Consider the following 23,541-nt stretch of genomic DNA (forward strand, 5'->3'; position numbering starts at 1 on the left):
GCATCATTTTTTGTTTTTGAACATTCAATGGACAGAATGGAAATATTAAATGGAAAAAACAGCCCAATTTATTGCTTGTATGAATGTATAAAGGAGAAAATCATCAACAAAAATCTACAAAAAAGATTCTGTCACATATAAACCGGACACTATAAAAGTAGTACCTATAGGGTAAAATAATCTGCTAAATCATATATAAAGGGGTCATCAAAGACATTTCAGGGTTCATGTAGGGTCAGAACTGTAGGGTGTTCAATGCTAAATGCCTTCCGAGTCGCTGAAGTCGCTGAGGGAGATCAGGCTGCTCTTCAGCGTGCTGCCGGCCCCCGGCGCGTCCGTCACTCCTGAGAAACACCACCACAACGAATGAGCTATGAGGGAATTTGTTAATGAATATATAATATAATAAATAAACCCCCATCTATGGACTGTAACACCCCCCCACCCTCCATGGGATCCTCACTGGACTATAACTACCTTTAAGTGCAATATCACTTTGTCACTTGATTCGTTTATCACTATCCTTTTAATACACTTAGTCATTTGAACCTGTTTAAGTCATACCAGCACTTGAAGTGCTGTGAATATTTGAATGATATGTATATTTATGTGTCCACTCCACCGTGAGCCAAGGTAACGAAGGGCCTTTAATATGTGCACTGATGGTGTGTTTATTGAATGACAATAAAGCAAGTCTTTAAGTCTAAGTCTAACTATGTCATTTTTGTCTTCTGCAGCTGTTTATCTACTCCACTAAAACTTGGATGTTTCTCAAGGAATAAATCACAACTGTCACGCGTCAATCCATCCAGGGATTATTTTGCTATAAATCGATTTTATTCTGGTCCACCGTGGGTAAATCTTTAAATAGCTTCATATAAATTATGTAGCTATAACTGTAGCTAAATCTCAAGCCACTAGAGGCTAATGGAAAACATAACGTAAACGTTTAACTAAAATAAATAAAAGTACATCGAGGCAATACAAATCTAGAAGTATTTACATATGTTCAAAATATTTCATGACAAATTGTGGCGCGGCCCCTTACCGGATTTCTGTCCCTTGCCCGTGGAGGTTCCCCAGACGCTAGTGCTGGACGAGTCCAGACTCTTCCTGGTCGGTGGGGGCCCCTTGGGGCCCGACTTGGGGAGAGCCAGGATGTGACCCGGCTCCTCCAGGGACGACACCGCCCAATCACTGCTCTCCTCTAGATCTGTGTACTAAAATTAAAATAGAGATATTTAGCAGAAGAAGAACTCAATATGGAAAATATCTAAAAAATGTACAGTAGGTCTGCTTTTAAAATAAAAGAGCTGTACAGTTTGTGCTGGGAGTTGCAAAATATGAACGACAGTATGAGGTACATATTTTTCCATATTCAAACGTACTTCATATATACTTCAAGTGTCGATGTTGATGTATGAAGTATAACAGTATGTGTGATGTGCAAGGAATATATTCCAGAGAAATGTGAGTTACAGATCAGTTGACTTGCAGTAACGAGTGCAATCGTAACCAAAGATATTTGTCAAAACATTATTTTTTAATTGAACAAGAACTTGCATTGTGTGTAATAATTAGTAAAAAATTATATATAAAGTAATACAAATATAATTATATAGCAAATTGCTCTTTAGAGTCTTTCTTTATTCTCTACTCCTACTTTGTATTCCCATTGTAAAGTTCCGTTGAGTGTCTAGATATTGCTATACAAACAAAGTGCGTTATTATGAAAGGCACAGGGTCTTGCAACCACTGGTCTGGAGAAGAAAAGGGGCCCTCACCAGTAGCTCCTGAACTACATCCTCCTCCTCTGCTTTCTTTGTACTCTTCGGTGCGACGTTCACGCCCCCTGCTGGCCGTCGCCCGCCTCTCTCCGCCAGCTTGTTCTCCACTTTCACAGCCAACTCCCGCACCGTGGCCTCTGATTGGTTGAAAGTGAACAGAGCAAATCAGGTTAAGCATGATTTTCTTTTTTCGATGGTTAACGTCAATCGATTTTCTTTTATTAGCTAAGAAAAAACTGAAGCACATTCAAAATATTTTTCTGCAGTTTCAGGATTTTTATTAACCTCGTCAATAATTCTGATCGTTATTGTCCTTTAATTTAAACAAAAAATAAAATAGGAAAGCTATGTTATTGAAGTGATAGTTGTGTGTTCACATACTTTTGCCCCGAATCATGAGCTTGCATATAATCGACCTAATGTGAGCCAAAAACAAACATTATCCAATGGTACACAACACACTTAGCGCTCACGTTTCACCGCGGGTCTCTTGTCCGCGCTGCCGTTCCGGTCCTGGTAAGACTGTAGCCGCTTGGGGTCGATCTCCTGCAGCTCGCTAACCTCCGACCAGTCGTCGTCATCGCTGTCTGGAGCCTTAACGGCCGCTGCCTTCGCGGCGTTCCCGGCTGGCGCCCGTTGCTGATTGGGCGTGGAGGCGAGTGCGGGCCGCGCTGGGGTCTGCTGCCGTGCGACCGGGCTGGGTCTGCTGGCTGTGTTCTGGAGCACAACGGGGGCCCGCTGAGGTCTGGAGGCTTGCGGGGTCCGGCCCCTAGTGTGCTGAGCGCGCCCGCGCATCCTTGTAAGATCCTCCTCGTCCTCTTCCTCGTCGTCATCCTCACTGTCCTCTTCCTCCTCTGAGTCTTCGTCTGAGCTGAAAGGAGGTGTCCTGAAGCTGAGAGTCGAGACGCATGATTAGCTTCAGTGCGACTAGCACTGCTAGCAATAGCACGGTTAGCATAATTGCTAGATTCATCATGTTACTTCCGCTGCTTATTATGAGAATTCCCATGCAAAGCCACGTCCCAGTGAACCTCGTGTTTTAACGTAGACGACAGTGCGATCACTACTGTTGTCGTTTTCCATACTTGGGTACGGCAGTCTTGGCCAGGTTCCTGGCTCTGCTGGTCAAGGTCTTCGGTGGGTCGACAGTGCTGGTCCTGGGTGTTGGCTGGGGGGTCTTGGCCTGTTTTGCCGGAGGTCCAGACACCACCTGAGTAACCCTGGAGGGGAGGCTACTGGACCGAGGTCTGTTTTGACTCGCTGGACACACAAACACACACACACAAACACACACACACAGTAAGTACCATGTTGCGGATCAGCAGTGAGTCAGTGGAGCTTTGCTAGGTCGTTAAAGAAAAGAAGTTAGTGTTAGTCTAAGATAGAGCTTCATAAAAGAGTGTGTTCAGCGTGATCACAACAAATTACCGCATTCTTTTCTAAAAAGCGCTAAAGGACTTGGCTAGACACAGTTGGCTTGTTTGTTTAACTCATTAGCGGTGACTAACTCACCTGAAGTGTCTAAGTAGCTTTTGATAACTAGTATTGAACTATGTAGGCTCTGTCTGGGAAGTTTGAAAGCCAAGAAGTCATTTGTTTTTATTTTATATTTGGTTAGTGCAGCAGCTCCCAACCTTTGCTCGTGACTCCAAAATCCCTTTGTTCCACAGAGTTTTCAGATCCGCGCATATTAAAGAATACATATTATACCACCAGGGGTGGAGTGTGATTAGCCGTTACAAGCCGTTTTGAAAATCGGCCTCTTCTGACATCACAAGTGGGCGTTTCCACTTAGAGGTATGACGGATAGATCACCCGTCAAGCCTACCCAGTGGACTGAAGCAAACGTTGCTCATCTATCCAGCGCACATCTAGGTGGACACGCCCACTTGTGATGTCAGAAGAGGCAGATTTTCAAAACGGCTTGTAACGGATAATCACACTCACACCTGGGGGTATACTATGTCATCTTTAATCCCAATGCCAATGAAAGAGTCGTTTGCAGATCACTATGACTTCAGGGTTAAGCAACCTTAACCCTTTATGTTTTCAAAGGGGCAGATAGATGATGGTGCCTCTAACAGGGGTCCCTCACGACTCCATCATCAGTCCCTGTACCTTGAGCGGCGGCCCTGGCCTTGGCCCGCAGCGAGCCGTTGGCGGCGGGCTCGCTGCCCCGGCGCCGGTCCTGAAGCCTCTGTTCCAGGTCGCGGACCACCTCCTCGCGGTGGCGCCAGTACTGTGGCACCTCGCGGGCCGCGCTCTCCCGCGCCGAGACCACCTGGGACAGGATGCCGCTCAGCTCCTTGCTCTTCAGACCGCTCTGCCCCTGGAGAGGTAACAAAGGACACACACACAAAATAAATGACTTTTCTTTGTTTGTCGGTAAACTGTGTGACAATCACGATATTGTAATGTTCAAACCAAAAGGTCTGCGATGTTGGCGACATTGCTATGACCATTGATTGTCCTTCATGAAGTTTTTGATTACATTAACAAACAGTAACAGAAATAACAAACAGTATGTGGGCAGCCTATAACCTTAGCCTTGTTTTAGCAACATCTAGGTAGCACGTAGCGTACCACATTGAGGTTTATAGCTAGAAGTGTACAATCACTTCAACAATCTTTTTTCAAATTTATTTTAAATCTTAAGATTTTAAGCCAATCCAACGCTACTTGTAGCTAAGGCTTGCGAGTTGGAACCACTGTTTGGTCAATCGAGGAGAGACGGTTACCACCATTATTCAATCCATCAGACTGGTACGGCCCTTAAAGGTGACATATCATACCACCAGGTGTGAGTGTGATTAGCCGTTACAAGCCGTTTTGAAAACCTGCCTCTTTTGACAGAAGTTGGCGTGTCCACCTAGATGTGTGCTGGATAGATCAGTGTACCAGCCTACCCAGTGGACTGTAGCAAACGTTGCTCATCTATCTGCCATACGTCTAGGTGGACACGCCCGATTCTGATGTCAGAAGAGGCAGATTTTCAAAAATGGCTTGTACCGGCTAATCAAACTCACACCTGGTGGTATAATATGTCACCTTTAAGCCAAAATCCAGCGCTACTTGTAGATTGGCTTGCGAGTTGGAACCACTCGTTGATCAATCGAGGAGAGACGGTTCCCACTGTTCAACCTCCCAGACCGCTACGGCCCTTAAACGACCTGCATCCCAAATTGGCTGCGGGTCTCTTAAAAACATCATGACGAAAACATTACACAAACACAGGTGTTTTGATGAGCGTAGCTGAGCGTAGCATACCGGCCGGAGCCCCAGGTCCTCCAGCTTCTCGGCCAGGGCGAGCTCCAGCGCGGGCCGCAGCTCCCTCCTGAGGCCGGGGTTCCTCCGCAGGGCAGCCGGCGTCAGCCTCTCCCGCCGCTCCGGAGCCGCCGCCGCCTCGGGCCTCCTGCTCTCCACCGACACCACCGACACCACCGGGGGGCGCCTCTTCTCCGAGACGCTGCTGGAGTCTGGGAACAACGACAGAAACAAAGGGAAACCACGACACAATGACTCATCCATCCACCATCCCAGTTACTCAATTAGGGAAGCAATTAACAAATGAGTACACTAATGGGCGCCTGTTCTTAACCGGAAAATACAGAGTGCCAATTAATTTGCTAAAGGTGACAAGATCTATCCAGAACACATCTAGGTGGTCACGCCCACTTGTGATGTCAGAAGAGGTCGAGTTTAACGGCTTGTAACGGCTAATCACACTCACACCTGGTGGTATAATATGTCACCTTTAAAGACGTATTCTACTTCTTATTATTATTATAATTAACAGGTATGATGTTGATAAGCCCTTGACAAGCCAAGCCTTTGCAGTTTACCGGCCAACCAGTTGGCACAGTCCACTCGGTAGGCTGGTAGGCATCCATGCGTGATGTCAGCCGTGGAGAGAGGACGGACTTTGGAAGGGTGAGTCACCCTCACGCCCGGTGGTAAAATAGGGGCCCGTTAATGCGTACATCATGTGTTCATCTGGGATGGAACGACGGGCGACTGATCGCACACACATACACACACACACACACTGCGACGATGAGCACAGAATGAGACCACCACGACAATATGCACGCGCAATCCACCGCCACAGTTCCATATTGCACAGAAAGCTCTGTGTTGACGTCCATAGCTGACCATGTGTGGATGAGGATGTGGAGGGAGGGAGGGAGGAGGGAGGGGGGGGGGGGAGGGAGGGGGGGACGGGAGGGAGGGAGGTTTGGTGGTTGGAGGGTGGCAGAGGCAAGACACAAAGAGCAAAACGGCACCAGATGAGGAGTCTTTCACCGCATAAATGGACATAAATGGTAAATGCAATTATGACTGCATTTATATAGCGCTTTTAACCAAAGCGCTTTACAATATTGCCTGACATTCACCAATTCATGCACACATTCACACACCGACGGTAGCGTCAGCCATGCAGGGAGTCAGCCAGCTCGTCAGGAGCAGGTAGGGTGAAGTGTCTTGCTCAAAGGACTCCGCGACGCTCTAGCAGGATCCGGGGGTCGAACTAGAAACCCTGCGGTTACCAGTCAACCTGCTCTACCTACTGAGCAACTGCCGCCCCCGAATGGAATAGCGAGAGCCAGCGTGAGGATCACAGACACCGAGAAGCATCAACATACATGATGCTCCACCAACCACCCCACCTGTTTTTCACACCAAAACAGGATTGCTGTTGGGTGGGGTGGGGGTGGATATGAAGACGGCATGTCTCTGAGTATACTCTGACACAAGAGGGGGGACCCCAGGACCTGAGCAATCGGAGACTGGATGAAACAGTGAACTGACCATGCAGAAGAGAACGTGTACGTGGAGGAGGAGGTGGAGGAGGCGGAGCAACCTCGCGCACGCTTTACCTCTGTCCTCCTCCGACATCTCCTGTATCGGATCCAGCGAATGGCAGGGAGGAGCCGGGGGCGCGGCCTCCTCTGATTGGACGGCCCCGAACGGGATCACAAAAATGTTTCAGGAGACAAGGAGAAGTTGGGGAGGAGGAGAAGGAGGGGTGAGGAGGAGGAGTTGGGGTGAGGAGGAGGAGGAGGGGTGAGGAGGAGGAGTTGGGGTGAGGAGGAGAAGGAGGGGTGAGGCGGAGGAGGAGAAGTGGGAGAGGGACAAAGGGGGAGTGTGGGGGAAGGGAGGAGGAGGAGAACGGGGGAGGAGGAGAAGGGAGGAGGAGGAGAAGGGGGTGAAGGAGGAATAGGGGGAGGGAAAGTGGGAGGAGGAGAAGGGGTGAGGATGAAAAAGTGGGAAGAGGAGAAAGGGGAGAAAAGTGGGAGGAGGAGAAGGAGAAGGAGAGGGGGGGAGGATAAAGGAGAAGGGAAGGAGGAAGAGGAGAAGGGGAGGAGGAAGAGGAGAAGGGGAGGAGGAGGAGGAGAAGGGGTGTGCGCTTTTTGGTACGGTTCTCTTTTCGTTTTTGTACATTGCATCCTCATCCTCCCGCATCCAAGCTCCTTCTTAACCAATCACAGGGTGCTAGGAGACGTCGCAGCTGGGTTAGCGTAGCGCAAATGCTAACATTTCGTCTGATTGAATTTTAGTGTTTTCCTTTTGACTTACCGCGGACAATTCGCTTGTGTCTCGGTTCGGGTGGGGTCGCCGTGATGATGACTAATACAGAGAGATAGAGAGAGAGAAAGAGAGAGAGACAGACAGACAGACAGACAGACAGACAGACAGACAGACAGACAGACAGACAGACAGAGAGAGAGAGAGAGAGAGAGAGAGAGAGAGAGAGAGAGAGAGAGAGAGAGGGGATGAGTGTATTGTCACCGTGGAACTTATGGAGTCATCTAAATAGATGAGGGAGTCATATAAATACTTGATGGAGTCATCATCCATATACATGATGGACTCATCTCAACACATGATGGAGTCATTTCAACACATGATGGAGGGTCCTTACCTGGTACCTCCACTATCTTGGTGACCGGCTGTTGGGAGGATATGTTCTTAATCTGCAGAAGAAGAAAATGAAAGGATGGCCGTGATTGGTTAGAAACACCCAGGGTTGTTGCTTAGGGAACAGCTCTACAGGGCCCGGTACCTTGGACTAAACTATCCACACACGCATGTTATTTAGGCTTTATTGGGCTTTTATGACAAGCTGGTAACCAAACTAAACAGATTCGTTCAACATGCCCCCGAGCTGCAACCTATGACAAAAAAGACCAGATGCAAGGCTTCAAAATGCATTTTCCATTTGAAGGCAGTCCCATAACTAGTCAATAAAGTTCAAAGGCTGTGAGTAATTTTCAATAAAGGGACCTTTAACAGTTCTGAATCAATGCACTACAAATCCAACATTAAGAACTACGGTGAAATACAACTATCAACCATGTTTCCTTGACAACGCTAAAACAATAAGCTCAATGCACTACAAAGAAGACTTTAATTTCACCTAATTAAGTCGATAAAATCGGCCGGATTAACTCTTACAGGTTGCGTTATTATTAGAAATAATATACTGTATGTTGTGGTTTATTCTTATTATATTTCATCCTTACACAAGTCCTTTGTTACATCTGTCGTATCTGAACGTGCTTGTCGAGGAGAGCGTATTATGAATGAGTGTTGCTGTAGGATAACACGGGAAATCTCAGCCAGCGAGTCCAAATACAGGATATCCTGAACAAGACCCGGAACACCAGCTCGCTTCCTGACACACAGAGGAGTGTGTCCAGTGTGTGAGTATGTGGATAGACCTCTCTGAGAGGTGATGAGGTGTGTATGTGTATCTGTGTGTGTGTGTGTGCGTGTGTCTGTGTGTACGTGTATCTGTGTATGTGTGTTTGTCATCACAAACCGCATCACAAACGCATCATCCGTCCGCCATCCGTCCGCACCAACGTTTTTTAACCATTTTCAACACCGCACCCGCCCGCCATCCGCCGGTTGCATTAAGCCTACTATATAGGCTAATGCCTATGGCACTTTATGTTTTTCAAAAAAAAAGAAAGCCTCGATATCAAAGAATCGCCTACTCAAGCCTATTAATTCCAAAATTCGCTGCAAGTCCACCGCACAACAGTGCAACATGCAGGTTCACATTTTGAATTGAACATAACGACCCCAAAACTTGCCTGGTTGCCTTGCAAAAAAAAAATTCCGACAATTTTTCTTACCTTCTTCCTTAACTGTGGATGTTATTGAACTAGAAGTTGAATTTGTTCTGAACATCTCGCGCTGCCATTGCCGAATGTCACTTCTGAGTCAGATCACTCCATAATCTCTTTTAAATTCCTTATTCCACGTAGCCTGGGTATACCCATGCTGCCTTGCGTGCGATTTCATTTCGCGCTGCTAGGCAGCCTGGTTACCATGGATCAGATTTTTCGCCTGAGATAGGGAACCAATCACAGAACGGGGAGGGGCGGCAAGGCGATGGCGACGGCATTGCGACACACCGAAGCTTGTAGTTTACGGATCCAAAATGGCAGCAGACGCGTTACCTTTCGATGCAGCCTTAGATAGTGTTCTAAGTAGTTTAGAACTTAAGTTTATTTTGAAAAAAGAGCAACTTTCGGCGTTAAACTCTTTCATTACCAGGAAGGATGTCTTTGCCTTGCTACCAACAGGCTTTGATTGGCTATGAGCTACGTACAGACTCATATGATAGACATTCGTAGCGCCCAATAGACGGCTCCGGGTAATCGTAAACCACGCCTCAAATATGAGAAAATGAATGTGTGGTTCCCAGACCTCTACTCAATGTAGATTGAGATGAGGTCTGGCGTTAGCCAGGCTATATTCCACGAGTGGTAGGCTACAATGATGGGCTGTTTTAAAATATAACTAACATTGAAACAAAATAACCCAGGCCAGTCTCATCTACGAGACGTTTGCTTAGTGGCCTACAAGGAAGGCGCTGCAACGAGACGCGACATGGGATGGATCGTCACTTCATTTAAACTTTTTTATTTCTTTCGGGTGTGTGTGTGGGTGTTTGATTGTGTGTGTGTGTGTGTGTGTGTGTGTGTGTGTGTGTGTGTGTGTGTGTGTGTGTGTGTGTGTGTGTACAGACCTGCTCTCTCTGAGAGGTGATGGTGCGGTCTCTCTCCTGGAGCCTCCTCTCCATCTCCTCCAGTGACCTCTGACCCCGGCTCTGCTGCTCCCCCACCGACGACTGCATCCTGCTCAGCTCACTCAGCAGCTGCCCGGTGAACCGGTGAAAGAGTGAGGGAAGGGAGTGAGAGTTGGAGTGAGTGGGAGTGGGAGTTGGTTGTAAGTGAGTGTGAGTGAATGGGTGATTGAATGACATTGTAGGTTATTGGGTGAATGAGTGAGTGAGTGAGTGTAGGGGATTGAGTGAGTTAGTGAGTGTAGGTGATGGAGTGAGTGAGTGAGTGAGTGAGTGTAGGTGATTGAGTGAGTGAGTGAGCGAGTTTGTGAGTGTGTGAGTGGGTGAGTGTTACCTGGTTCTTCTCTGACTCGTGTTGGCCTTTGATCTCCTGCAGTCTGGATTCCCACTTTTTATCCTGGGGGGTGGGGGACAAAATGTCAATCATCTAGCCATACTGAAAATACAGCAAATAAGAAGTTGTTGCTGTTTACGATACTAATACTATTACCATTAGTATTCTTTACGATTTGCTTCATTGATTACCTATTCTATTTTAAAGTTCCGTTTCAACACTTATTCTCTCAAACAATAACAGAATACTAACTATTGCTTGTCCGGTTTTTGTTATGCCTTCATCCATGCGACACATTTTTGACACTTTGACACACACGCACAAAAATCAAAGAGCTGTGAATCTCAGTCTAAGACCCCAACGAGTAGGGGACAGCACATCCAACGCCAGGCTGAGGCGCTCGCTCGAGGAGCAGGAGCGGTCGCCGTGGTAACCGTGTAAACAACAGAGCAGCACCTGTTTCCTGAGCTGCTGCTCCAGCCGCTGCATGGCGTGCGCCTGGGCTTCAGCGTGGGGGTCCTGCTCCCGCTCGGCGGGGCGCTGCACGGGGCTGCTCGCCGTCTCGCGCCGCGACATCTGGCTGTGCTCCTGCTCCTACAGGGCGCGGTCAGCGAGGCCAAAGGGCAGGGAACAAGAGGGGTTCGTGCGGTTTTAATGGGCGCACACTGTTTCGATCCTGTGCCTTGACATCAAACAAGACACGAGAGGACTTTCATCTCCTCCAGAAAGACAGATGGTGCCATCTTTGGCACTGTCCTTATTTTCCTATTTTGGCCAATTCTTACCACTGTTTGCGTTTTTTATATATATATTTAGCCGATTTAACAAAATGTACCCATAGTAGGGTACATATTTTCATAGCAGGTTTATCGACAAAAAACTTTTGGGAATAACCGCTGAGTTACCAGAGTCCAAAAATGTGTCTTTAATTTGCTTGCTTTATCTGACAAGCAACCCAAAAAAAGAATTAATTTCATAATGATCCATGAATTGCATTTTATTTTTTTAAAGCATCCAGCAGCAAATTATGTATTTTCACCTGATTATAGATTGATTATATAAATTTGATCTGATTAATATTCTATACATTGGGAAGTCACCACAGCTGAGTTTCCAGTGCCCAGGACACTTTCAGAATTGTAATAACTAAATAACAGAGTGTCTGCAAGATTCTTGTACACAAAGAGAGTGTTACATCCTGGCCAGCATTATTCATTAGTAGAATATATCAGGAAAAGTATGTCATTTTACAACATTACTGAAATCAACATTGATCAGCGTTGACTTCAGATACGTCTAGTTGAATGTTAGGCCACGAGATTGTTGAAATGTTGGGCTGTATACAACCAGACTGACTGGACTATTTCTAAGAGCTACGGCGGGAGTACTGGATCCTTTTCAGCTTACGATGCGAGCCTGGAAGTTCCTGGTGTAGAAGTACTCCATCTCGCGGCGGAAGCCGTCGCGGCTGTCCTCGATCTTGCGGTCCATGCGTGTCATCTCCTCCGCCTTGAAGCGCTCCAGCTCCCGCACCAGGTCCCGGTGGAGAGACTCCTGCTCCTTCTCCTGGAGGAGGGACAGACAGACAGACAGACAGACAAACAGACAGACAGACAGACAGACAGACAGACAGACAGACAGACAGACAGACAGACAGACAGACAGACAGACAGACACACACACACACACACACACACACACACACAGTCACACACACGCAGTCACACACACACACACACACACACACACACACACACACACACAGACAGACAGACAGACAGACAGACAGACAGACAGACAGACACACACACACACACACACAAGGGAAGCACAATCAGCTGTTAGCAATAAAACATTTGAAGGACTCACTGGCAGGGTTAGGTTTAAGATTTAATGGTTGAAATTGAGCGCTGTCGCTTTTATTCACTATCAGATTTTCCTTCCTTTAATCTTCATGGACTCTACTTTCGGAGGAAATCTCTGGTTTGATTTAGATGGCGTTTCGGAATTCACGTTTCAAAGAACAGGAAATCAACGGTGACATCCAAAGAGAGGGTCTGACAGACAAACTACAGGGAATGAGTCAACAAAGCAATTCTTACTGTACCGACAGCGATATAATGTTTCTCTTTCTTCTGACAAATGTACTTCACTTTGGCTAAAAGCATCTGCCAAAGACAGAGAGAGAAACCGACAGAGGGGCAGACAGGCAGACATAAAAACTGACAGAGGGGCAGGCAGACAGACAGACAAACTGACAGATGGGCAGACAGACAGACAGACACACTAACAGAGGGGCAGATAGGCAGACAGACAAACTGACAGGGGCAGGCAGACAGACAGACAAACTGACCGAGGGGCAGACAGACAGACAGACAGAGAGACAGACAGACAGACAGACAGACAGACAGACAAACTGACAGAGGGGCAGACAGACTGACAGACAGTCTGACAGAGAGGCAGGCAGTCAGGCAGACATGGGGGCAGACAGACAGACTGACAGAGGGGCAGGCAGAGAGAGGGGCAGACAGAGGGGCAGACAGAGGGGCAGACAGACAGGCCTACCTGATCGGTCTTGGCCTGCAGGGTCTGCTGCTGCTGCACCAGCTGTTCCTTCAGGCTGCTGATCTCCTCCTTCAGGACGTCCAGCTGAGACTTCTTCTCGTTGTCTGACCGCGATTCTGTTGGCACGGCAACAGGAGTTTGTTGTTAAACTTTAAAATTATATATTTTTTTAATTAAAAGCATCCTAAAGTCTCTAAATGAGTCATCTCCAGTGTATTCGCTCACATGTATTGTATTGTACGGCCATGTTATTCCGTTAATTATATTAAAACCACTTGAGGGCGCAAAAAGCCAAACCATCCCTTAAAGCCTAAACCTTTATTTTTTGAAGAAAAGACTAGTCCAGGCTTCTGACCTAGATTCTCTACCACGGCAACCACAGAACCACTTTGAAAATAGTCAAGTGTAACTCAGGTGATCAAAGACAGCCCTAAGCAGGTGCAATCCACTATACTTGTATCTAATAAAGATATGACTTCGACAAAAACGTGATAAGAGCATAGAATCAACAGACGGTTCGGGGGTCAACTTACGGATCTCCGACTCGTTGGGGTGTCGGCGCTGGAGGTGGTTCTGGAGGAAGGAGGCGTTGAGGAAGGACTTGTCACAGTGGGAACACTGAGGGAGGAAGAGGAGTGTGAGCGGCGTTAGCAATAGCCCACTGGCCTACTGGCATGGAGAGGGATTCAGATATTTATGGAGACAAAGACTTTGGGCGACAAAGTGAACAGAGGCGATAGTTCTCTTGGTCTATGCAATTGTTTGTAAAGTTATATTTTTGATAACGGCCAGATTCATTAATTTATCTGTTGCGGTTTATTTTGTTTATTTAAACTCTACTTTTTTTTATTTTCAGTCTTGTCCCTAATCTTGTATCGTATATTACTTAATGCAGAATGTGGTTTATGAGAACTGTAAGTGACTGTTGATTGTGCATATTTTATTTGATGATAGTGCTGTCTTCTTGGCCAGTTCATTCTTGGAAAAGAGATATTAATCTCAATGAATCTTAAAGAATAAATGATATTGATTGATTGATTGATTGACCTACTAAACCTAGAGTGGGAAACCACAGGGGAGGTTTTCCTTCTGCCAGGGGGGGCTAGGACTTTAGATATCCCTCTTTAAGCCTTGAAAAGTTAACACAAACTTCCCTAACCATCTGTCATTTACACAACTGCACTTAAATGAGGATAGAGGAGGCTTGGTTAAGCTACGAGTAGAGCGTCTTGAGACCAAGCTTTTGAAGGAAGGTTAGCCGTGTGTTTCCAAGGAGACAACTAGTGCAAGGGATGCTAACATGCTTCTTGCGGCACGCGTCTGCATGCGTCTCAAAGACATAGCCGACAGCACAGAGATAATAGGCGCACACACACACAGACACAGACACACACACACACACACGCATGAACACACACACTCAAGCAAGATCACACGCTGCATTAAACAGCGCCTCTCACATTGAGGGGTGAGTTCATTCAATTTTAAGCCTGCTGCTACTGATATCCTGAAGCACCATATGCTAACTCCGTCTAGCTAGCTCAGACCCGACCACGCTAAAACAATTTGGAATAAGATGGAAATCAGGACAAAGGAATTGAATAACCCTATATTTACATGTGTGTAATTTCCTGAGAAAAATGTAAACATTAATATTTAATTGAAGCAATGCCTAAAGTCAAACGTCCTGAGAGAGCACACACGCTGGGCGGCCCGGTCTCTATCAATAATTGAGCCGGTGAAAGCTGGCTAAACAACAATGCCGCAACAGCGGCACGCTAGCCCACTGCCGGGCAACCACAACTCTAACATAAAACGCGACCGTCGTTGCCTTGGCAACTGGGTTGTTCAGGTCAACACACTTGAAGGATGACAAGGCAGAGGTCGTTCTCTGAGACCAGTGGCTAAAAATAGCCAAGCGGCGGTTGTGTTGAAAATATACTAACCGAAAATCCGCTCTTAAAGAATAAAACCCATAAAAGTATTACTATATTACGGGAATACTACCGTTGTATTGTAGCTCAACAAAAGGTCTCAGTGTTCATAGAGGTAGAGGGGAATGCATTAGACATCTTGAGGACTACGGTGCCCCCCCTTATTAAGTGGATTAAAAGAAAAGACCAAACCCTATTGTCCACCAGATTACACCATCTGCTCCTAATTCATTATCAGGCCATAAAAACAGGACCAAAGAAAAGGGACACCCCCTTAAACATACACACTGATGAAAATAACTGAAAGCACATTTCCTTGGGTTGGGTCTATAAAACATTAAACACTTTTTTTTGGACAGAGGCTTAAAGCCCAAAGACAGTTTGAACAAAGACAGAACAATGACAGCATGGAGGGGAGGGGGGGGAGGGGAGAATGCCTGCTCTCCATATGTACAATGTAATTGATAACACCTCAGAGACAGAGACAGAGAGAGAGAGAGAGAGAGAGAGAGAGAGGAGGGACGGAGGGATGGGAGAGAGAGAGGGTGAGGGGGGAGGGATGGGAAAGAGAAGGAGAAACAGAGGGAGAAAGGGAGTAAGGGAGAAAGGGATACAGAGAGAGGGAGAGAGAGAGAGGGGGGAGACAGGGAGAGAGGGTGAGGGAGAGAAGGAGAGAGACAGAGACAGGGAGGAGAAAGAAGGATACAGAGAGAGCGAGAGAGAGAGAAAGAGAGAAAAAGAGAGAGGGGGAAGGAGTGAGAAAGAGAGAGGGAGGGAGACAGAGAGAGAGAGAGAGAAAGAGAGAGAGAGGGCACACAGAGAGAAACAGGGTGAGGGAGAGAGGGAGAGACAGAGAGAGCGACAAGAGAAAGAAGGAGACAGAGTTAAAGATGGGGGAGACAGGAAGAGGGTGAGAGAGACAAGAGAAAGGAGACAGAGAGATAGAGGGGGGAGGCAGGGAGAGGGAGATGGAGGAGACAGAGAGACGGAGGGCGGGAGGACAGAGAGAGAAACACCACCAGAGACCCAGAACCCCCAGCGGCCCCATCCCCATCAGTACCTTATGACTCCCGGCGCAGCGCGGAGCCAGCATGCTCTGCTGCGTGCGTATCACCCTCTTCCTCTGCTTCAGCTCCCCGGTCAGCGCGCGGGCCCGCTCCTCCAGGCGGGCGTGGCGCCCGACCAGCCGCTCCCGCTCGCTGCCGGCCGCCGCCAGCCGCCCCTCGGCCGCGCGGAGGTGCTCGGCGAGCGCCGCCTGGCAGTGAAGAAGCCACTCCACCGTGAGCTGGGCCAGGCGGAAGAGCTTGGCGAGGGCGGGGTCCAGCGCGGCCCGGCACCGCGGGCAGCGCTCGCCCTCCAGGCTGCAGAAGGCCACGGCCGTCACGTGCTGCTGGAGGGCGTCCAGGTCCTGCTCGCTGGCCACGCGGTCCACGTCCAGGGCGCCCACACGCCGCCAGTCCACGCTCTCGCGCCGCGCGCGGAACTTGAACGGCGGCAGGTTCGGCGGAGTGGGGGTGGGTGGGGTGGGGGCCGATGGGAGGGCGGAGGGGGTCATGGCGATGGGGTGGTGGTGGGAGTGGGCGGAGGAGGAGGAGTCGGAGAGGGGGTGGTGCTGGAGGAGGGCGGGCGAGGTGAGGAGCGACGGGACCCCCGCGGAGGAGGGCGTGCCCTGGGGGTCGGACCCCGGACCGGGGTAGGGGTAGTACACGCTGTCGTGGAACGGCTGCGGGTTGGAGACGGGGGGAGGTCAGGGGGTTAGTGATGGCGGTGTGATGGAGTAGTATGATGGTGGCACTGTGGTACAGACACGGCATCGCAATAAACTTTGGATGAAGAGACAGAGAGAGAGACAGAGGCAGGGAGGAGACAGAGGGAGAAAGACAAGAGAAAGAAGGATAGAGAGACAGAGAGAGAGTGAGAGAGAGAGAGAGAGAGAGAGAGAGAGAGAGAGAGAGAGAGATGGAGATGGAGGACACAGAGAGAGAGACAGAGGCAGGGAGGAGACAGAGGGAGAAAGACAAGAGAAAGAAGGATAGAGAGAGAGAGAGCGTGAGAGAGAGAGAGAGAGAGAGAGAGAGAGATGGAGAGAGAGAGAGAGAGCGAAAGAGAGAGACTACTACTATCATACGTATTAGTATGACAGTAGTAGTGTGTTCCAGACACGGCATCACAATTCACTTTAGAGGAAAATGTAGTAAAATGAAACAGTTTCAAAGGCTTATAGCAAATGTGTCATGCACATTATAACCAGTACAGATGAGTCCAACAATACAACAGTAAGCACCCAGAGCACACCACACAATGCACACATATATATATATATATATATATAGCGAGAGAAAGAGAGACAGATAGGGACAGACAGCCAGGAGGAGAGACTATGAGAGAGAGAGAGAGAGAGAGAGAGAGAGAGAGAGAGAGAGAGAGTGAGAGAGAGAGAGCGAGAGAGAGCGAGAGAGAAAGGGGGGGGAAGCGTGTAGACTGCACTAGATTCCACCACTGTCCTCAAACGCATAACGCAAAACATCACACACACACACAAAACACCACACACACCTCCACCTTCCCGCATGCATACATAATCGATCTCCCATCTACCTAAAACTGTCGAGGCTCCCGGTGGTGTCGCATTCGTCTTACCATCTTCAGGTGATTCGCCGTGAAGGAACAACGTTGCGAGGGATACACACACCAGTCGCTATGGTGGCTGGTCGCCCCGCCCCTTTCAGTCCGACGCGCAGCGCTTCCTCGACATCATCACCATGGAGACAAGAAACCGCGTCGTCGTACTGGAGGTGGAGGAGGGAGGAGGAGGTGGTGGTGGAGGAGGACCCTGGGGAACAGACATGTTATCAAAACACCAGCCAACTATCAGCACACAAATGAGTCCCCTACAGACGCAGAGGAGCGGCGTCGGAGCTCATCTTGAACGCCTGGCCGTCCAGGGAGGGGGTCTCCTTTTCTGGGTTACCTCTCCGGGTTTCAAACCCTTGGACTAGGTGGTCCAGGGTCGTTTTCAAACTGACACCGGTGTGAATGGGCTGCAGGAAGCGGACCAGACCAATAACATCAGCACGCAGCGGCAGCCCAACGACGCGAATGCAAACCTGTATCATTTAAACCCAGGTTAACAATGGACTGCTTTAGTTAAGTTTGATTCCTATAGCGACGCAGACAATGGCTCACCACTAGCCATGTTGTGTGTGTATGGTTAGTGAGCCCTCTGGGGTGTCGGATTTCTTAATCCCCCAGACAAAGTCAAGTTGAGGCAAGAGACGTGTTGATTTTTTTTTCGTTTCTTCACCCAACTTCTGCAGCAGCACTCAGGCTCAGACTAGTTGGGGCAGAAGACGAGGCTGACTCATACCTCGTCCCGTTACTGAAATATGTGCACCCAGGGGCTAAGATTGGATCCGATAGCGTTATAATTTATAAAGATCCAATTTAAACAAACACCCCGTTTTCAACTCCGCGTATGCTCAGGGAAGATGACCTCACCGGATTTTCTTTCCAGCTCGTCGAACTAACGGGTCCGAGCAACTTCATGACCAACCAAAAACATCAAAGCAGATGCACACATAGGGCGAACCCCTTTTGCAACTCGCACGTACGCCGAAATCCAATGAACAGGAACGTTACACTTGAACCACTTACCGTTAACGTAAAGTATTTAGGTTTCTAAGGTCCGTGTGTTTTCGCTCAGTTTTTCAGAGCCGGGACCCCGCTACGCAACGGGGTGATGACGTAGGAGGCTTCCACATTCCTGCAGCGCTGAGAAGATGGGGGAGGGGAGTCACGGAGAGGGGAGATCGGAGGGAGAGGGGAGAGAAGAGGAAGGGGTTCGGGGGAAAGTTGTTGAATGCAAATACCAAACAGGGCGATGGTATGCACAAGGAAGCGACCGGGGAAATCCAGACACTTGGCACAGCAATGTTTTACAAACAACGTTAAGTAAGTCTCCGCTGGAGTCGGAGGGAGATGGCGCCCCCTTATGGCCTAAAGATGATTTTTTTTATTATTATTATTTTTGTTTAAAAGCGAACGAATATATTAATGTTATATAAATCGCCTACCAATTCAAATGCTTAGCCTTTAATTAATATATATATATATATATATATATATATATATATATATATATATATATATATATATATATATATATATATATATATTTAGATTTATGAATACCGCTATCCAATATTCATCGTGTATTGTATGCTACTGCTAGTCATTGGAATATGTGACATCACTACTGAAATATCCCAACTATTGTTATAGAGTCAGTACACCACTACAGTGATGCAATAATTATAAAATATATTAATTGCATTTGAAATGAGCTGTAAAAGGGTGTAAATCCTCATTTTTGCCAGAAGGGGGCAGCAACATACCTGGCTAAAGTAGCCCTAGACTGCCAACCGCAGACACACGCACACAAACACACACACACACACACACACACACACACACACACACACACACACACACACACACACACACACACACACACACACACACACACACACACACACTGGCACGTGACTCACACCGTGCTGGGAAGAGCAGTGGTTCTCCCCAACTTGTTATATTGGCCTGGCTGCTATTGAGTGTCACCGAGGGTCGCAGCAGGACCCTGCGGGCCGATTCGCTACATGCGCCCCTTGATTTATGGGCTCCTTACTGTGGTGCTCTGCTGTGTGAAGGCTGGAGCAGAGGTACATATTTCATGCATTATAGATCTTAGCGGCTCCTCCCCGAATGGGAGCTCCCGCGAGACTCACTCACACCTCTCGGCGCTGTTAAGTCACTATAAATAATGGCCCTGCGTTAGCGGTGCAAATTTAAATAAAATAAAGAACACGACGCACGCACGCACACACACACACACACACACACACACACACACACACACACACACACACACACACACACACACACACACACACATACAGACACACACAAACACACAAACCATACCTACAAGCACACACACACTCACAAAACACAAGCCCACACACGCACACAAAACATAAATTCACATGAGCACAAACGCACAAAACACATAGAAACACCCAGACAAAAGCAAAGATCAGACGCCTACAGACACTGTGAGATGTTCACTATCGCATTGTTCAACTGCACATATTTGACTCTACAGTCATAATGCTTTTCATCATCATCCTCATTATCCTCATACTCATCATCATAATCAGCAGCAGCAGCCGCAACAACGTTATCATCATCGTAATGATCATCTTTAACAAGAGACAGGTTCGCAGAATAATGCATCTCTACAAATAGAATTCACTTTAGAAGTAAGAGTCACTTCGAAACACTTTGTAGGCGGTGGAAATAGATAGATTAATAAGGTACAATAACACACACACAGACACACACACACACAGACACACACACACACACACACACACACACACACACACAACAATGCATTTTATCACAGAGCAACTTTTAAAACTGCACAACCGAAGAGCAGAGGCAGAAAAGGAAGAACTGCTGTCAACTCGCAGAAACGAAACCGGCTGATTTGCATGACACGCCAAACAAAACAAACATAACCGAATCACGTCGTTTTACTTAAGAGCCCCCCCCCCACACCTCCCAACCCCCAAGCAGCGACCCGACAGAGTCCGTCCCCCGTCTCTTGCTTGTCTGTTTCAAGGATGGAAAGTTACTCAAAACAGGAGGGATCAAAAGGCATCTCGGTGTGTGTGTGTGTGTGTGTGTGTGTGTGTGTGTGTGTGTGTGTGTGTGTGTGTGTGTGTCTGTTTGTGTGTGTGTGTGGGATGGGGAGCATCATTCACTGCTGTGTTTCACTGGCGAACTCTGTTCACTTCTCTTCTGACGAATAAGGAACACCGATAAAAATATAGTAGAGGTATTCCCTGAATATACCTGAATATGGCTTTACCTTGATTATCGTGTTGGACCGGGTTTGGGTGATATTTGTATACACAAACACATACAAACACACATAAAAGCATTCACATAAGCGTGCACACACGCAAACAGACACACACACACACACACGTTGGCACACACACACACACACACACACACACATGTTGGCACACACACACACACATGTTGGCACACACACACGCACACACACGCACACACACACACACACACACATACACTCAAACACACACGCACACACACTCCAAGACATAACAAGGAGGATCTTTTTCTCATACATTTCCACAAACTATTTTCGACCGTTACCATCCGGTTGCAAAAGTGTGATGGAGACCTACATCATAACTCCTTAGCTACCTGAGTCATTTCTCTAGAGACTCACCCATAGGCATAATGGAGATACTTGGCCACCGACGGCGAGAACGGTCGTACAGAGGTTATTTTGATGTGATGGTTGAGAGGATAATTTCCACTGTTCACTCCAGCTTCTGTCAGGCTACAATATTTTCACTAAATCGATGCCAAGTCATTCGGGACAACAAACCAACCAAAGTGTTGAAATGTTTTCAACAGAGTTGCTTCGCACTGTATCGCCAAAATACTCTACACTAATTCAGGGCCCAGAACGCATTAGGAATCATTAAATGCCTTTGTATCCCAGCTCTGAAACCCACATACGAAAACACTTCAAAAACCGGCCAGGAGGATAACCATAATTCTGAGTATTTTGTTCAAGCTATGGATAATTTGTACTCAAAGTGCAACTAAATATTGGGTTATTTATGTGTGTGTGTGTGTGTGTGTCAGAACGGTGCACGGAGAACACTTAGGGTGACATTTAGAAATGTCCTCTCGAATTCACCTAGAAATGTATCATGCAAGTTTTAAATGCCAAAAGGCCGGTGGGTTTGCCAGATGCTTTTGCCAAAAAGGAATCGATAAGACATCAAGTTCAACTAGGCTTTCGCTAGCCAATTACTACAGAGGAGCCCAGCATGCAGAAGGTTGCTCTGAGCTAAAGCTAAGCTAAAAGCAAGATAATCTCTTTCCAATCAGTTTTGTGGGAACAATGATCTAAAACAGTGGAACGTTGGCCTTCCGATTGCTACATTAGCGGCTGACGGCTTTTCGGACATAAATCGGAAATCCACGCACAAGGAACATCTTAACCTAAGCGTGATTTACGTAACATAAGTGGGTGCAGACAAATCTCTCTCGCAAGCACCCCTCACGGAAAGCCGTTGACCCCAATACAAATGTGGGCCGGGAATTACAGCCATTATTTAATTATTTTATTCTTTCTTTTTTTTTTGCCAAGTCGCTCCCCCATTTGTGTCAGGCATCTATTCTTTGAGCCTTTCCCAGGTCTTTGACTGGATTTACGTGACTAAAAAACACGCAAATGGTCAAGAGCTAACTCTAACCCCTGTCCCACCGCTTTGTCCTGTGGTACTTTAGAGGTGAAACGAGGACACGATTTAGCTAGGTCTCTTTAGCGAGATGCTAAAGCCATTCCGATGGCTGTGCTTATGAGCGTCTTGTGCATGCCAGAAGTTAAGGCTCTTAGGCTGCCTTTAGCATTGAAGTTTAGCATCTCGAAATGGTATTAATATATTCATACTCAGCACAGCTGTTGATTCCGAACGACAAAGAACAATGGCAAATCTAGCAAAGCACCGAAATAAATAAAGAATTCATAGCGTTTAATGGGTGTTATCCAAAGCATCCTACGATAAATTCCCTAAGTGCAAAGATGTCTCAGGATGAAAGCCCCACAACATTAGAACGAGACTGTTTTATTGTCATCCCATAGAAGAAAGGAGTGTGTTAAATCTTGGAATCTACATTGTTATCCAGTGTGTCGTGAAGACAAGAACAATCAAGCATCCGATCAATATTTGAGAAACTACGACAAAAACATTATTCTAGCGAAGAAATAGTCATCGGGCAGAGCAGGGAAGGAATATTTTCATAACATTCATGCTAGTGGAAGTGTATAGCAGCAATTCGGAGCAGAGGAATGCCAATGAAGATAGTCGGGTTTAGGTGTATATTAAGAAATGTTTGGTGACAGCAAAATTATTTGAAGAGGGAACCCAATGAGCTGCCCCATGTAAAAGCCTTAGCACTCACCAATATGTTTCCAGAAAGCAGGAAATGTACACAGAAGGTCACTAGAAGAGTTTTCAAGCCTAGACTCTTCCCAGAGACTTCTGTCTCACATCTCTCCATTGCCTTTAATAGCTCTCTCTCTCATCCCTCCTTATCCTCTCCTCCTCTGCCTTTCACTCTCCTCTACCTTTGTTTCTTTCTTTCTCTCTCTCCCGCCCTCTTATCCTTCCCCCTTTCTCTTCTCCGTGTCAGTTAGGACCAGTTAGGAAATTTCTTATTTTTTCTCCACACTCTTTCACTGAACACCTCTGTCCCTCTCCTCATCTCTCCATTCCCTCCCCCTCTAGCTCCCTTTCACTTGCACCTCTCCATATGTTTTACCCTCTGTCTCTCAACTCCCTTACCCTCACCCCCCCCCCCCCCCCCCCCCACACACACACACACACACTATCTCTCTCTCCTTCCTCTCATACCCTGAGAGATGCATGATACAGGATGAGAAAGAGAGAGAAAGAGAGGACGAGAGACTATGTAAGACGGGGGGGGGGGGGGGGGGGGGGGGGGGGGGGGGGGTAGGGAAACAGGATGAGAGAGAGAGATAGAGGACAAAAGACCATGTAAGAGAGGGAGATATAGGAAAACAGGAAGAGAGAGAGAGAAAGAGAGGACGAGAGACTATGTAAGAGAGGGAGAGATAGGGAAACAGGACGAGAGAGAGGACAAGAGACTATGTAAGAGAGAGAGAGGGAAACAGGACGAGAGAGAGAGAGC

General features: G+C 47.4%; 1 protein-coding gene across 3 annotated transcripts; it reads right to left on the reverse strand.

Annotated features, from left to right (window-relative positions):
* Positions 1 to 45: 45 nt before the first annotated feature.
* On the reverse strand, positions 46 to 22,876 carry dzip1 (DAZ interacting zinc finger protein 1). 3 transcript variants are annotated; one of them, XM_079734917.1, is made up of 20 exons: positions 22,792 to 22,876; positions 18,373 to 18,489; positions 17,359 to 17,551; positions 15,779 to 16,441; positions 13,318 to 13,402; positions 12,785 to 12,900; positions 11,627 to 11,785; positions 10,676 to 10,813; positions 10,220 to 10,282; positions 9,829 to 9,957; positions 7,711 to 7,762; positions 7,365 to 7,415; positions 6,665 to 6,736; positions 5,055 to 5,263; positions 3,906 to 4,116; positions 2,873 to 3,047; positions 2,261 to 2,679; positions 1,785 to 1,924; positions 1,049 to 1,220; positions 46 to 344 (listed from the first exon to the last, which is right to left on the reverse strand). In XM_079734917.1, exons 3-20 carry the CDS (start codon positions 17,359 to 17,361, stop codon positions 259 to 261), a joined length of 2,943 nt encoding a protein of 980 aa, XP_079591043.1. In that variant the 5' UTR covers positions 17,362 to 17,551; positions 18,373 to 18,489; positions 22,792 to 22,876; the 3' UTR covers positions 46 to 258. The 3 variants fall into 3 exon arrangements, with proteins under 3 accessions (XP_079591043.1, XP_079591044.1, XP_079591045.1); XM_079734918.1 differs by lacking the exon at positions 6,665 to 6,736; XM_079734919.1 differs by lacking the exons at positions 18,373 to 18,489; positions 22,792 to 22,876 and having other exon boundaries at positions 17,317 to 17,377.
* Positions 22,877 to 23,541: the final 665 nt, after the last annotated feature.

This window comes from Pollachius pollachius (assembly GCF_949987615.1).
Source record: "Pollachius pollachius genome assembly, chromosome: 4".
NCBI lineage: Eukaryota > Metazoa > Chordata > Actinopteri > Gadiformes > Gadidae > Pollachius > Pollachius pollachius.